Raw genomic sequence first — 14,979 nt, forward strand, 5'->3', positions numbered from 1 at the left:
AATCATATATTCTTCCAGCTACAGAGAGTCGCATTAAAATACTACTGTGAGCATTCTAACAATTAAGCTGAATTTTTGCATAGAATAAATATGGCCAAGAAGAAAAACCCACAGTAAAGCTGTAGTTTTTAAATGCAGGGGAAGATCTCTGCTATCTCCACAATTAATTCCTTTTCATCTTAGATCCTCACACAAACTGTGTCGTGTTCTGCAAAGCACGTGCATTTCTTCATCGCTAAAGGTAAAAGCTAAACCTAAATGTCACCTGAGGCAGCAATGTAAAATGAATATAAAGAATGACCACTGTGTATGTTAAATTTCAGTTTGATGCCTTTGAAGTGACTAAAAGTCAAGCTCTAAAAAGCAGCGTAATAGATGTTATTTACAAATCTAACAGCATGCTTGAGTACATGCTTACTTTAAGCATGGAAGTACAGCCGATGTGCCCAAAGATAAATATGTGCTGAAGAATGGTGCAGTACCAAAGGCTAAGCAGAGTCCTCTGCTAAGAGACATATGGAGCAGGGTTAGGGGAGGAAAATACCCTTTATTATTGCACTGTCCTTCTCTGCTCTCCCTCACACCAAGTGTGCTGGGAAGAAGGAGCTGTGTTTGGCAGCATACAAGAAAACAGCTAAGTCCTTCCTCATCCTTGTAGCAAAACTAATTTCTCAATGGAAATTACTTCTTTCTGATTGCTGATATTGGGTTTCTCAGATAAGTGAGTTGTTTTTGTTATTCTACTTTAAAAAATTGAGTTGAGGAATAGTTGGGATTTATTCTTCAGGACAAAGTGTGTGCAATTCCTTCATTTTCCCACCTGACACATCCGGAGTGGGGCTTTCCATATATCCTCATAGGGAGTTTGAGCCCCTTGGATCTAAGCTTACACAGAAGTGTGAAAAGCTTCTCCTTATGATCCCGAGAAGACTTCGTTTATGAACAGCCCCTGTGCTAAAAGATCAGTAGTGACCCCATATACTTTATTTGGTCAGGATCCAGCTCTCCTGCCCATCTTCACTTGGGATATGAAGTTGGGATACTTGGGAGATGAAGTGCTGGTGTTGGACATGCTGCTAGTTTAAACCTCGTGTTACAACGCTTTTTGTTCCTGGCTTGGCCCTGCAGGGCTGGGAGCCTGGCTTAGCCTTTCCTGTCCATGCAGCTTGCTCATTGCTTCTGAGCTTGGCTGCTTCTGTGCTGTGGATGCTGTCTCCCTGTGGCTTGACTTGGCTGTAATTCTGTACCTTGTGCTTGCTGGGCATCTTCTCAAACTGAGCAGTTAGAAAGTGAATCAAAGATACCAGTGACCTGTCTTTCTGCTGCTCACAGGCGTGAAGATGGGACCTGCTTAGGTAAATGACTCGGGATCTTCACAACTCCTGTGTTTCATAGAATCATGGGATGGTTTAGGTTGGAAGCAACCTTAAAGCTCATCCAGCTCCAACCCCCTGCCACAGGCAGGGACACCTTCCACTAGAGGAACTTGCTCCAAGCCCGTGTGTCCAACCTGGCCTTGAACACTGCCAGGGATGGAGCAGCCACAGCTTCTCTGGGCACCCTGTGCCAGCGCCTCAGCACCCTCACAGGGAAGAACTTCCTTATATCTAATCCAAATCTCCTCTCTATCGGTTTTAAGGCATTTCCCCCTCTTCTGTCCCTACATGCCCTTGTGCCATCACCAGTTTCAGTGTGGCCAAAGAGTAGCCCTGATGAATGGCAGCTATGGATGTGTGGGAACATCTTGCTGAGGAGAATCTGGCATATCTCACAGTGCTTCTGTTTCACAATGACCTGCTCACAATACCCCTCAGTGAGTGAACCCCATGCTGCAGCCTGGCTTGGTCAATGAAACTCTTCCTGCAACGGATGGAGATGCTGCTTGTGAGTTCAGGCATGCAGTGTGGTGTTCCTGCCCTGTAACTGTGGTGGGGTGGGCATGGAGACTGTGGGTCTGGCCCTGTGTGAGCAATCTGTTGGTCATAGCCTGTGGCTCATCTTCCTAGCCCTTGGGTTTGTCATGGTTTTCTGTTAGGGTTAAGGGAAATTCCAAGTCTGCATTTAACTAACCATGTGCTTCAGCTTAGTGTGATTTGAAGTGATTGATAAAATCCACCTCTGAGAAGTGCAGAACTAGTGAAAGGTGTTAAGGGGAGCAATCTCAGCAAACCTCTTTTGTAGCACAAAGTGATATTGAAGCTCAAAGTTGGACAGCTCATCCATTTCAAAGTGATGCCAACGCACACATGGGACTCACTGCCACACGTTTTGGGGGGGGAAGATGAAGCCCAAGAAGATGGAAAGATTGTGTGGAACTCAGCGAAGATAACCAAGTGACCAGTGCAGCTGGTGTACAGAGCAGTCCCCTGTTACGAGCTTTAATTCCCTCCTGGTTGAGGCACTCGTGTTACTTCCCTTACACATTTAGGACTCTCTTCTGAGACAGATTTAAGAGACATTCCTCATTCAGAGTCCCTTACTGGTGTATGGGTACAGGTAGGTGGGCAAATGTGGCACGTGTCCCCTATGGTCTCGGGGGTAGCTGTAGCTTTAACGTGGGTTTATGCAGTTCAGTGTGGAGCTTTGGAAGAGCTGGAAGTACCGAATTCATACCCTAGATGTCAGTAAAAGAAAAAAACATTAAACCCCATTAAAGATCGTTTTATAAAGGTCTGTGAATGAAGCAATGGGTTAGCCAATTATTCATAAGATAATTCCCTATATGGACTGATGGTTTGAGTCCCAAGTTTCAGCTCAATCAAATTTACACAGCCCAAGTTATAACCTCTCCAAGATGGGGATTGTAACAGGAGCGCTGACAGACCTTAACTACTGTGCCTCTTTAGTAACGAAAGCTCAACTGTTCCACTCGTGCGGTGGCTGCTGGTGCTGCTATAATTAAGACTGTATGGATTTGCATTATAGGTCAAGTTCTGGGAGGCTGGAAATGCACGGAGTTTAAATCATCTTGGCTTGAAACCGAGGGTGGAAACCGTCAGGGGTGTGTTATGTGTTTACTTACAAAGAGATATATTAAACACATGAATCGACAAATAGCAAGTACCAGAGCAGCACAAAGCAAAACCAGTTTGGCTAAAATCAAGCATTTGATTAAAAATGAGATTTGATGGGCATTTACTAGTGCCTTCCTCTGCCTGCCCACACACAAGTAGAACTCTTTGTATGCTTCCAAGGACGGGTTTTTTGCCATTTGAAAGTCTGTTTCCTGAGTGCTTTGTGCCATTTAAAGTCATCCCCACGCTGTCCAGTCAAGGTTCAGGGCTGTGCTGTGCTTGGTGCTGTGCGAGCACAGAGGCAGGCTGAAATCCCTTGCTGAAACCCATAGGAAAAGCATTCCCAAGTCAATGGGTTTATTCCGGGTGCCGCCGATAAGGAGATCTTTCACCTGACACTCAGATGTTTGTGATCCTGCAGAGACGCAAGTAAGCGCTTGCAGAATTAAGGGTTTATTGTAAGCCTTTATTAAGAAAGGGAAGGAAAACAGTAAGAAAGGGGAAAGGAAAAGCGGCGTGCCCAAGTTTCTCATGCAGGGATACTAATGCACGTAGCACTTCTAGAACGTGCAAGCGCTCCGCTCGCCCATGGGGAGCCAGCCTGCGGTGAGATAAGAGTTCCACCCATGTTGCCTGCGGCTGATTGAGACTATCAAGAGGTGTTGGGGTGGATGTGCCGTTAGGGAAGGCAGCCCAGCGCCCCAGAACTGGCAGAATTGGGAATCTGCATTTGGTCCCAATGTTCCATTCCGAGCTGGCAAGTGAGATTCCCGCTCGGGATGAATGACAAGTTGGAGCTTCGAAGCAGGAACATTTGCCCACCGAAGCTGCAGAACTCATCCACTGCCAAGTCTGCCAACACATTAGCATAGGCAGGGAGTGGTGGACGGTACGAGCTGTGTTATGCTCCTCTGGGTCCTGCTTGCCTGCCTGCACAAGGCCACACTCCTCAATTACAATCAGTATCATGTCCCTCTCTACAGCAACCTGTAAGCATTTCACATGGAGGATCATAGTGTTTCTCAGGCAGAAAGCTGAGGCACCAGAAGAAGGACAGATACTTTGGGGCAGACTTTAATGGTAAACTTAATTTTTACAGTGTGAATGCTCTCACTTGGACACTGCCTTTCAGCTGCAGGTTACAGCCTCTGTCCAGGGGCAGCACAGTGGGGTGGGTGCCCACCTCTGCTCTCAAGATGCTTCAGGGCATCAGCTGGTGTCTCTAGGACAGGGGCAGATCGAGGTGGGATGGATGCTCAGCTAACAAAGCAAGCCCTCTCCGAGGCTGGCTTCCCCTTGCAGGTACCCTGAAAACCACCACGGCCCTGGTTTTAGCCCATGCCCACATGCATTATAGATGTGGGGCTACGTTTGCTCTGGGGCTGGGGCTCCATCCATGGCCAAAGAGCAGCTGATAAGGTGGCTGGGGGGTGACAGCAGCTCAAGCTGCAGCAGCAGGATTGCTTGTGGGGCATCTTGGGCAAAGAAAGGTTGTGGAGGAGCAGAAGGCGACACAACCATTTGTGCCAGTCCTTAGAGCCCGATCTCTGCTGGGTCATGTTCAGAGCTGGCCTGGGTTTGTTCTCACCTGCCCTGCTTATCTGCCAGTGTTCCAAGGTATTGGCAGCCCATATTTGAGCATTTCTACCTGGTTTTACCTGCCACATTCACCAGGCTCGTTGGTATAAGCGAGCAAAGTGGCACCACGGTGGCATAGGTATAAAGCTAAAGATGCTCTGTGCGTGAGAGCGGTTCTGCTGAAAGCAGAGGGGATGATCCAGGGGGAGCAGAGCAACGGTGGGGTCCCCTGAAGTGCCCTGGCTTCAGTTGCACCCCCAGGCTTTGCATTTGCCACTGGGGTGAGCTCAGGGGATGCTCAGCCCTGGACAAACCAGGACAGTCCCCATGGGGCTGAGCCTGTTCTCCCCATCCCCACTTCTTCCCCTGGGGTGTCCGCTGCTTTTTCGGGGGGGTACCACGTCTTGGGAAGGGGGGAACCCGGTTCCCCATCCCCATTCCTGCAGCCAGGGACACTCCATCACCCTTCCCATCACCAAGGCATAGCCCCGGCGCCGGGGCTGAGGCTGTAGCAAACTCCCTCGCAAGAGCTGTTTGTTGACCACATTCACGTTCCGAGCCCTGAAGCTAAAAGCACTTTACACCATAAAATAAAAGCACTGTCTTTTTTTCTAAAAGGTTACGTCTGGAGGCCACGCTGCTCATACTTCATACAGAAAACTACTGAAAGGGCTATGAAATCCTCTATGATTTACACTCCCTCTCAGTGCATTAGGATATAGATCTACTCGACTCAAAAAATACTGTGCAGTTTCTAACCGACGTGAATATATGTGCATTATTTCAGAAAGTCTGTTAGAAAACTTGTCAACACATTATAAAGCATAAACCAGGGCTCGGCCATTAAATACAGAGATCAGAGACGGAATATATACTGCAGGAAGTACTGGGAAAAGTCCCTTCCATTCAAAAGAGGTCTATTAGCTAAAAGTTTACACACAATATACACCAAAGGGTTTAGAGCGAGCCCGTGGACCGTAATTACAAGGCATAAATGGAATCAGCGAGGGCTTTACGGTCCCCAGCGCAGTTAACTGGGGCTGCCAGAAAATCATCTTAATATTGTCATAATTTATTACCCACCGAAAAGCCACATCAAGGACTGTAAATACAGTTACTTGGTGTCCATGACCGCTCGTTAAAACAGCCTCGGTTCCCTTCCCCTAAAACCCCATCAAATCAAAACCCACCTGCATTATTAATCTGCGGTCGTGCCGTGTTAAAAATGTCTTCTGGTTCCTTTTCTTTCCCAAAAGGTTTGTTATCTGCCGGCAATCCCATGGCGCTGGGAAGAGGGGGGGATAGGGATGGGAAGGGGGGATGGGGGGGAGCACAGCACCGCTGCCAGCACATGCTAATAGGGATAATTCTCCACCCAGGCTGAAATATTGTGGGATAATTTTTTTGTCGTGTTTAAGGCAGCGAAGTTCCCATTGAATTCGAGGCATTTTTACGGAGCTGGAATTAAGGGCATGCTAATGGTAGGCACATCCTCGCTGCCATTCATGAAAGCAGCTGTAAAATTAGCTCCCGACTGTAAGGTTTTGAGATGCGGTCGGGGAAGTCACCTCTGGAATCTCAAAAGCCGGCGCGATAAGAAACCCGGTTTAGTTGTAGCCAAGTGCTTAATTTGCTATGATTTTTAAAGAGCGGATCAATGCAATGTTGCCTGTTATTCCTTGGGAATACCCACGGGCAGGTATTCTCCTGCTGCAGGTTGGCTTCCGAGAGCGCACCAGTGCCTAATGAATTGTAATTCCGAGGACTGTTAACTGCGAACCGCAGAACCTTTCAGGGGTAATAAAGTCATTACTTTTTACACTGCAGCCACCTCGCCAAGCTTCAGACGTGCTCTCAGACATAAATCACACCCGGGTCGCTCTCCGGTACACACACACACACACACACCTGCCTGTGGAGGCACGGTTCGCACCGGCAACGCGTATCCTTCCCGCTTTCCACACTCACCCTTACAGCACCCATGGGCGCACCCGGTGCCACGCTCTGCACGGGGATGGACCCGTCCCACACCGGAGCCGCTCGCCCCGCCGGCGGGTCCCCGGTCCCCGCCCGTCCCCTCGGTTCCCCGGCGGGCGCAGCTCCGCGCTTACAACCTCGGTCACGGTGTCGGGCGGCCGCTGCCCCCCCCTCCCCGGGTCTCTCGTCCCTGCTTCGTTCTCGCCGTCTCCCTCTCCGCCTCCTCCGTCCTGGGCACGGGTTATCCCCTCGCGCTCCCGTCGCAGCCGCACTTTGCTCCGACCGCCCGTTCTCCTCCGGAGCTCGTTTCTCTCGCACAACCTGAGCCCTCCCCGCTGCCGGCACCGTCTCCGTCTCTCCGGGTGTTTTCGGCCAACTTGCAGCCGCCGCATCCTCCCAACTCCAGACACTTCTCGCTGCCTCCCGCCGCCTCTCCCCCTCCCCAGTCCCCCCGCCCTCCGCCGGTGCCAGCCCCGCGTTTCGCTTTCGTTAAGACACCGCGGCTGCGGGCAGGGCTGGGACTGCCGCCGGGGGGGAAAGGAAGGGGGCTCCGGGCGGGAGAGAAGCCAGCGGCGAGGTCCCGCCGCCCCTCTCCTCCTCTGCCCGGCTGCGCTGCGCTCGCTGCTCCCCCGGGGCAGGCACAGCCCGGATCGGAGCCGGGGCAGAGCCCACCCCTCCCCGCCGAAGTTTCCCGCGGGCCCCGGCCCCCTGCGCCCCGCAGCTCCCCGCGGGGCCGGGCCGCAGCTCCCGGGAGGAGGAGGGGACTCCGCCGGGCGGGGAAGGGAAGGGGGGGGGGGGGGGTAAGGGAGGGAGCGGGGAAGCCGGGAGCCGGATGGGCCCCCCCTTGCTTTTTGGGTGGTCTCCGGTCCTACCTGGCTCCCCCCAGCTCTCCCGCCGGCTCGGCGCATCCCGAGGCCAGCCTTGCCCCGCAGCCCTCCTGCTCCCGGCGCCGGCTTCGCCGAGGCTTTACCAGCGGGGAGGTGGTGGTGGTGGGGGGGGGGTGTTTGTGTGCGCGCTCCCTCTCCCTTTTCCTCCCCTCTATCCCCGCGTGTGCCCGTCCAACCCCCCCCCCCCCCTTCCCTCGCCCCTCTCCCTCTCTTCCGCGGCCACTCGCGGCTCCGGCCGCCGCCGCCCCCCCGGCCCCTCTCGGCAGCGTGCGCCGGGCGGCCGGTGCAAACCCCAACCACCCCCCCCCCTTTGCGCCCCCTCCCCTCTCCCCCCTGCGATCACTGTCCATTGGCTTGTCCTGCTCTCTTTTTCATGTCCAGCCCCTGATGAGTGTCCATTGGTGTTGCCTTCGCCTTCCCTCCTCCCCTCTCCCCGGCTTGCCCTGCCCATGTTTTGTATGTCTCTGTCCATCCAGGCTCCTGACGTTCAAGTTCGCAGGGACGTCACGTCCGCACTTGAACTTGCAGCTCAGGGGGGCTTTTGCCATTTTTTTCATCTCTCTCTCTCCTTCTCTCCCTCTCTCTCCCTCTCTCTCTCCTCTTTTTTTTTTTTTTTCCTTTTTCCTTGCACAAAAAAAAAAAAAAAAAGAAAAAAAAAAAAAAAAGCCATGACTGCTATCCCACAATTCATCTTCCCTGCGCCATCTTTGTATTATTTCTAATTTATTTTGGATGTCAAAAGACATTGATGAAGATATTTTCTCTGGAGTCTCCTTCCTCTCTAACCCGTCTCTCCCGATGTGAACCGAGCGACTCACAAGCCACCGAAGCCACCAACCCACCATGTCGCGCCGCAAGCAAGGCAAACCCCAGCACTTAAGCAAACGGGAATTTTCACGTAAGTAACGCGAGGAGCAATTTAATTTCATTTGCATTTCATGGGTTTAATTTAATTTTTTTTATTTTTTTTTTTTTTAATTCCAGAGCGGGAGGAAAACGGGAGAAAAAAAGAAAAGGGGGGGGGGGAAAGAAAAGTGGGAGCGAGTGAGCGACTCGGGTTTGAAATGAACTCAGCGCGGCGCGGGGTTCGCGGCATTCCGCTTAATTCCTCCGTCTCTCATTTAATCACCTTGATCACTTTTCTTCCCTCTCCTCTCCGTGCCCCTCGCCCGCCGGCGCGCACTCCTTCCCTCCCTCCCTCCCTCCCTCCGCTCCGCTCTCCTCCCGCTCTTTGGCGGCAAGAGCGGGGCGGCTCTCGCCCCGGCACCGGTAACGCTGCGAGCGGGGCAGCCCCGCTCCAAAGTGGGAACGAATCCCAGCGGGAGCGGCGGGCACCGCGAACGGAGCGCAGCGGAGCGGCGGTGCCACAAAGTCCGGCGGCCGGAGCCCCGCGCCGCTCCCGCCCGCTCACCCCGTCCCCTCGCCCGCCCCGCAGCCGAGCCGCAGCCGGGTCGAGCCGTTCTCTCCCCCCTTTTGTCTCCGCGCTGCCCGTCCGTGCGGGGCTCCGCGCCCCGACCTCGCCCCGCTTCGGGCTGGGGTTGGGGTTGGAGGAGTGGAGGTGGGGGGGGAGAAGCACCGGAGAGCAGAGGAGCCGGGAGCCGTGCAGCGCCGGGAAGAGGGATGGAGGGATTCCCTGCTCGCCCTCGCTTCGCGTTCTCCCGCTTCTTCGCTTACTATTTTTTGGAAGATTTTCAAAAAGGCGAAAAAAAAAAAAAAAAAAAAAAAAGAAGTGGAAGTGGATTTTGATTGGGAAAAATCTCGTGTCTGAATGTTTACAAGCACCGCGTGTGCGGGGAGCCTCCTGCCAACAAACACAGGCGAGAGCGAGCCCGGGCTCAGCACACACGCACTCATCCTCATCCTCATCCCCTCAACCCCAACCAACGGCCCTTCCTCGCCGCCGCCGTTCAACCCCCGACCCGAACCCGCTCTCTCCGGGAGAGGGGGGGGTGGAAATCCCCCCCCCCCCCCCCAAAGAAAACCCCGAGCTCCGTCCGCACCGTTCGCAACACAAAAAACTCTTGCGGCTCCGCTCCCTCCCTCCTTTCCCTCCCTGCCTTCCTCCCGCCGCCGCCACACACACCAGGGCGAGATGCGAGATAAGCGGGAGCGCTCTTTGCACAACAAAAGGCAACTCGAGCTGGAAAGGTTTGGGGCGAGGGGGGTGGGAAGGGAAGGAGGAAAAGAGAATTCCCCTTTTCCTCGGGATGAGCCTGGGGGGGGAAGCGGGAATCGCTGCATGCTTCTCGCTGCTTCCCCCCCCCCCTCCTCTTGTGTTTTCCTCTTTCTTTTCTCTTTTCCCCCATTACTCCCGGCGGGTTTTGTTCCCTCCCAGGGATGGCAGAAAAAACCCAGGGCGATTTCTTCCTGCCGGCGCTGCCCGGCTCCCGCTTCTCTTCGCGAAGGAAAAACACCCCATAAACTTTGCGACGTGTCCCTGTCCCCCCTTCCCACCCACCCGTTTGCAGCTGGGGCCACACCGACCCCTTGCCCTGAGGTTTCCCCACACCCGGGGGGGGGAGGATGGATCGCGGGGCTCGTTCCTTCGCCCCCCCGTTGTTTTATCCTTCTTTCCCCGCCACTTCTCGGGGTTTTGATTCCTTTTGCATGGCCCAGCGCTGCGTCGCGGTTTCATTACCCCCGGCACGGTTTTGGGGGTGCGACCCCCCCCATCCCAAAGTGGGGTCGGGGTGGTGGTGGTGGGGGTGTCTTTTTCCCGCAACCAGCGTGGAAGGGGGTGTGTGAAAAGGGGATCACAAGGGGGATGAGGGGAATGGGGGGACGTGGGCTCCGACTCGCATCGGGAACATGCGGGATCCCCGCGGTTCTCTTGCGCCGAGACACCCGCGGGCCGGCGCGGAGTTACCGCACGTGTGGGGTGGGAGCGGCGGCGGGGATGGGGATGAGGGGGGGCGGCGAGAAGCGCTCCAGGGATAGGGAAGGGAAAGGGAAAAGGGGGGGGGGGGGGGGATGTGGGCCGGGATATGGAGGTAGGGGGGGTTTGTGTGTGGAGGGAAGGGAAAGGGGAGGCCGGGCTGGGGGAGCGGAGAGCCGGGGGGATGCGGTACCGGGGCCGCCTGCGTGCCCGTTTCTGTCGCTAGGAGGCACAGCGAGATCAAACAACCGGGCAGCCTCGCGAACTTGAACCTGGCCGGTTCCTCCGTTGCCTCCCGGCCGGCAAACACCCCCTCCTCCTCCTCTCCTCCTTCTTCTTCTTCCCCTCTTTCTATTCCTTCCTCCCTTCTTCTTCTTCTTCTTTGTTCTTAATTTTGCGCCGAGTTTGCTTGCTCCGGTGATGCTTCTGGTCCCCTTCTTCGGGTCTTCATCCCCGCTCAGTAACGTGTTGGTGGTTCCTATTGTACCCCCAAGCCCCTGTTTTTCCTTGGATAGCACGATGCCAGGACACAAACTTGGGATTAAACAGCTTCTTCTCCATCCTTCCCACGGTACCATGCGGGGAAATGCCCCGGCAGCGCATCCGCGCTGCCGGGGCATTTCCCCGCATGGTACCGTGGTATTCCCCCTCCCTTTCCTCCATCCCCCCTTGTACCTCCTTTCTCCCGACACTCCCAAATCCATCCCGCTTTTGCCAGAGAAACGGTTGTTTTGGTGACTGAGGAAGAAGAAGCTGAAAAGACACGTTGGTGGGGAAGAAAACAGGGCATTTTGCATGAAAAATAGAGACGGATGATTAGGGACCCAAGCAGGGAATTGCGGTCGCCCCCAAATTCAAACAGACTCAGGTGAATTGTATCCCGGCGTTCCAAATGTTATATTTTGTTATAAAAGTAGCAATAATAATAAAAACATCTTTTTTTGGGGGGTGGGGGGGTGGGGGGGGTTGGGTTTGCATCAGGAGCCAAGTGTTTAGCACGGTGCCAGCCGTCTTTTTCCCAGACATTAGTATATATAATTCTTGTTAATTAGCAATAATTTACTTTAAGAGCGGAGAAAACGTTGAGGTTACAGCTTTTATATCTGTACATTTGATCGTCTTGTTATTTCCAAGAACTTTGCCTCCTATAAAATTAATTAGGTGAAATGTGGAGGTGTAATCAGCGACCTCGGGATTACCGCTCCAGTTTCCTGGTTCTGATTGTAAATCAGCCCCGCCGTCGGTGCAGACTTTTAAGCAAAAGTCCTGTTTTGGTTTTAGCTCTTACTTTTAACTGCCTGGTGTCGAAGCAGCGGGTTACCTTCCCCTGCTAAATAATACTGACAGCGTCAGGAAGAAATCAGGCCGCGGGAAAACATTATAATTGAGTCATGATTATGCAGAGCTCCTCGCTAAGCCAGTGGTAAGGGGAATCCGGGTTATTCCTTGTGCTGCGGAGAGTTGGTGGAGCTGGAAGTTGCCTAGTGCAAAATACCTTTTGTCTGCCGGCGTGCAGCGAGCCACGGCTGGAATTGAGTCCTTTGCAATCGTTTTCCCCTCCCTCGCTCCGAACGCAAGGAGGGAAAACGCCGTGCCCGGCGATCCCGCAAGGAGCACCCTGCTCCGCTCCCGGCTTCCCGAACCGTGTGCCTCTTCCCTTTGTCGCTCTGCTGAGTTTAGAGAAGAAAACCCCGGCGATGGAGACATTGTTTTTATTAATACGAGTGTAACCTTCATATTCCTGTGGCTGACCTTACGTTAAATTAGAAGTAGTACCAGAGGCGAGGAATGATGGGCTCGGATCCCCGTGTCCTACTTGGGGCTGAGGTACGGCGAGGTAGCGTGCTCTTTCAGTATTATTTTACACGGCACAACTGGGAGCTACTCCAGATCTTCCTCCTCAATATTGAGCCGAGGAAGGGTTGGAATAAATTTAACCTGAGTTCAGTGGATTTTTTGCACTTTATCAAAATCAGTTCCAATATCGCGCAGTCAAATTAAAATCTATTTTTTGATTCTCTGTGGCTTTAAGTTCATTAAATGGGAGATTGGCAGCCAGCTAAAGAAGGTCAGGCTGATTAACTGTTTAGGAGGTGTATTCCGGCTCACTCGCCGTTACCTGGCACTGTTTTGAGGTGGGTTGGATTTGTAGTCCCCTCTCCCTCTGCTCGCTGCTGTTAACGTGTTGTATTGCACAGAGAGAGCAACACCAACACGCTCCTGCTACCTGGGATTTTTTCCCTTATGGAAAGCAATAGGGATGGAGACTGCGCTCCGATTTCCAAGGTGTTTCTCTGCAAACTGAACCTCCCAAAATTAATAACCCAACAGAATAGAGCCGCGTCTGCCTCATTAGAGCATCCACTGCCGATCCCGTGAGCACAAACAGCTTCGTAACGAAGCTTTTTGGAGCTCATTCAGGAAAGCTGTCAACTTTGACAACATTAGGCGAAGGTATTTCGAGTTTAGAGAAGGGCCTTCGCCCTGCTGCGAGGAAATGAGGCAGGCGCTTGGCCACGCTCATGTTTAGATGCTGAGGGCCACCGGTGCTGAGAGAATTTAAGCATTGCTTTATTTCAGCATGAAAAAAAGGCAAAGAACTACAAATTGCCTTCTTAAGCACTAAAAAATATCCCACATGGACAATAGCTTTAGGTGGATTTGGTGGTGAATTTGGTATTCATTTGGGGAGCAGCTGAGGAGTGCAAGGTGCCTCCCCCTGCCCCGCAGGCGCTTCTGCTGCAGTTGCTGTTTATCACTCTGGTTTCTGCCATCCATCTATTCTGTATTTATTTGTCTCATCCCTTCCCTACTCATCCCCCCCCCCCCATAAATAACTCCTGGCTTTTGGGATCTTACATTTGGAAGCTGCAGAGGGGCTGTTGGAGGGATGGCGGCACCAATACCTACGTATAACGTAGGCACGTGCGTTACGAGGGCTGCGTGTTCCCTGCGTGTTGGTGCCGGCGCGTGGCTCTCCCTCTCCTTTCTCTTACACACACCAACACACGTGCTGCGTGCACGGCCTGTGTTGGGAACATGTGGTCTCTGTACGTTAGAACACCTTTTGTCTGCACCCGCGTAGGTCAGGCTGCTGGGTTTTGCAAAGTGGGTCTAGGCTGGTGGAAAACACACACCCGTGAGAGCGCGTGCACTGCTTTGAGCATGGAATTCATATACATACATAATACACCCAGCAATAAAGCGCCGTGGTTGTGTCTCCTCGTAGCACCACGAGAGTTTTGCAGTGTATTCTTGCAGCCTCTTCGTCTAATCTGGGCACCGAATCGTTCGATAGAGCCACGTCTGTCCTCGGGCAGAGGCAGAGGCAGTGCTGGCTCCCCGAGTTGTGCCTGCTACAGCTGCAAAACCCCTTCCCTGTATCCGCTGAACCCACCTCCCCGCTGCCGTGCTAAGAGCTGTGCTGCATGGGTTTAGCTGGGGGATGGAGGTGGTGAGCAGGGTGTAATATTCCTGGAGAAGGAAGAGGCTCGGTGCCTTTTTCCCTCGAGAGCTCTAATGATTCTCCTTTTGTTTCTCAAACTGCAGCCGAACCTCTTGAAGCCATTCTCACTGATGACGAACCTGAACATGGCACATTGGGAGCTCCGGAAGGGGACCACGACCTCCTCACTTGTGGCCAGTGTCAGATGAACTTTCCGTTGGGGGACATTCTTGTTTTTATTGAGCACAAACGGAAACAATGCAATGGCAGTCTCTGCTTAGAGAAGGCTGTGGATAAGCCACCTTCACCCTCACCAAGTGAGCTGAAAAAAGCATCCAATCCCGTGGAGGTTGGCATCCAGGTTACGCCAGAGGATGACGATTGTTTATCAACGTCATCTAGAGGAATTTGCCCTAAACAGGAACATATAGCAGGTAAATTAAAGCAAGGAGAAGCGTTTGCGAGTTCGTTTCCGTTTCAGTTGCCAACGTAAGCGTTGTTCGCAGTTGTAAAACTGCCGGTGTCTGTCTCTCTGTTCTGCTCGGCGTGTTCAATACACCCTGCCTTTGGGTTAGCGGGGAGCCGGTATTCCCTAGTGCCTGCGCAGAGGCAGGAGCAACAGGCACGTGCCGTGCCAGCCGGTGGTTCTAGTGGCATTGTTTGAGGCTGCTCTCGCGATGTGCCTGTATCGTAGTCACCGTCTCCCGGTGCCTCGCCTGCCGGGGAGGAGGTTTCGGAGCCGGCTGTGCCGTCCAGCGAGGAGCTTCCGAGCCTTTGGCAAAGGCAGGGGTTGAAAGAGTTAACCGAGCATCAGCCAGCCTTTGGTTCCATATTGGCTGTCAGCAGCGTATGGACTGTAATTAAACACAGCCCCATGGCAAAGTGACACCACCGACCTTGACTTTAAGATGCCATTTTCGACTGGCCAGGCCAGAGTAGAGAGGGCAGTTGCTGAAGCGCACAGACGTGCTCATTCGGAAAGTTTAAGGGCATGTTGGATATTTCAAAAGGTTGGTTTGACAGGAAAGGCTGCTCTCTGCAGCCTGCCTCCTCAGCCTGATGATAAATGCTTCGCCGTGCTCTCCCTTGCCTCTGATGTGGTTTTGACAGATGTATCTTGATTTTGTTTGCGGTTTACACAACCACATGTCAGCCGTACAAGTGTCCGAGGCACCGCTCTGGTTTGTGCAACAGAACGGTGCG

The 14,979-nt window shown here is 53.2% G+C and overlaps 2 protein-coding genes across 6 annotated transcripts in view; one reads left to right on the forward strand and one right to left on the reverse strand.

The window, feature by feature from the left end:
* PAPOLG (poly(A) polymerase gamma) overlaps positions 1–14,979 on the reverse strand; it is a 141,221-nt gene that overhangs the window by 86,116 nt on the left and 40,126 nt on the right. The window lies entirely within an intron of this gene.
* The window catches only part of BCL11A (BCL11 transcription factor A), a 73,876-nt gene continuing 66,550 nt past the window's right edge, over positions 7,654–14,979 (forward strand). For 2 of the 5 annotated variants that reach the window (XM_061461630.1, XM_061461628.1), the window contains exons 1-2: positions 7,655–8,354; positions 13,881–14,210. In XM_061461630.1, the coding sequence (XP_061317614.1) occupies positions 8,300–8,354; positions 13,881–14,210 (385 nt within the window). In that variant the 5' untranslated portion in view covers positions 7,655–8,299. Of the gene's footprint in view, positions 8,355–9,455; positions 9,605–13,880; positions 14,211–14,979 lie in introns of those variants that run through there. The other 3 variants (XM_061461629.1, XM_061461631.1, XM_061461627.1) reach the window with 3 other exon arrangements.

Source organism: Pezoporus flaviventris, unplaced genomic scaffold (assembly GCF_033815535.1).
Source record: "Pezoporus flaviventris isolate CSIRO_AGI_PZ_B2104156 unplaced genomic scaffold, CSIRO_AGI_Pfla_v1 ptg000031l, whole genome shotgun sequence".
Taxonomy (NCBI): domain Eukaryota; kingdom Metazoa; phylum Chordata; class Aves; order Psittaciformes; family Psittacidae; genus Pezoporus; species Pezoporus flaviventris.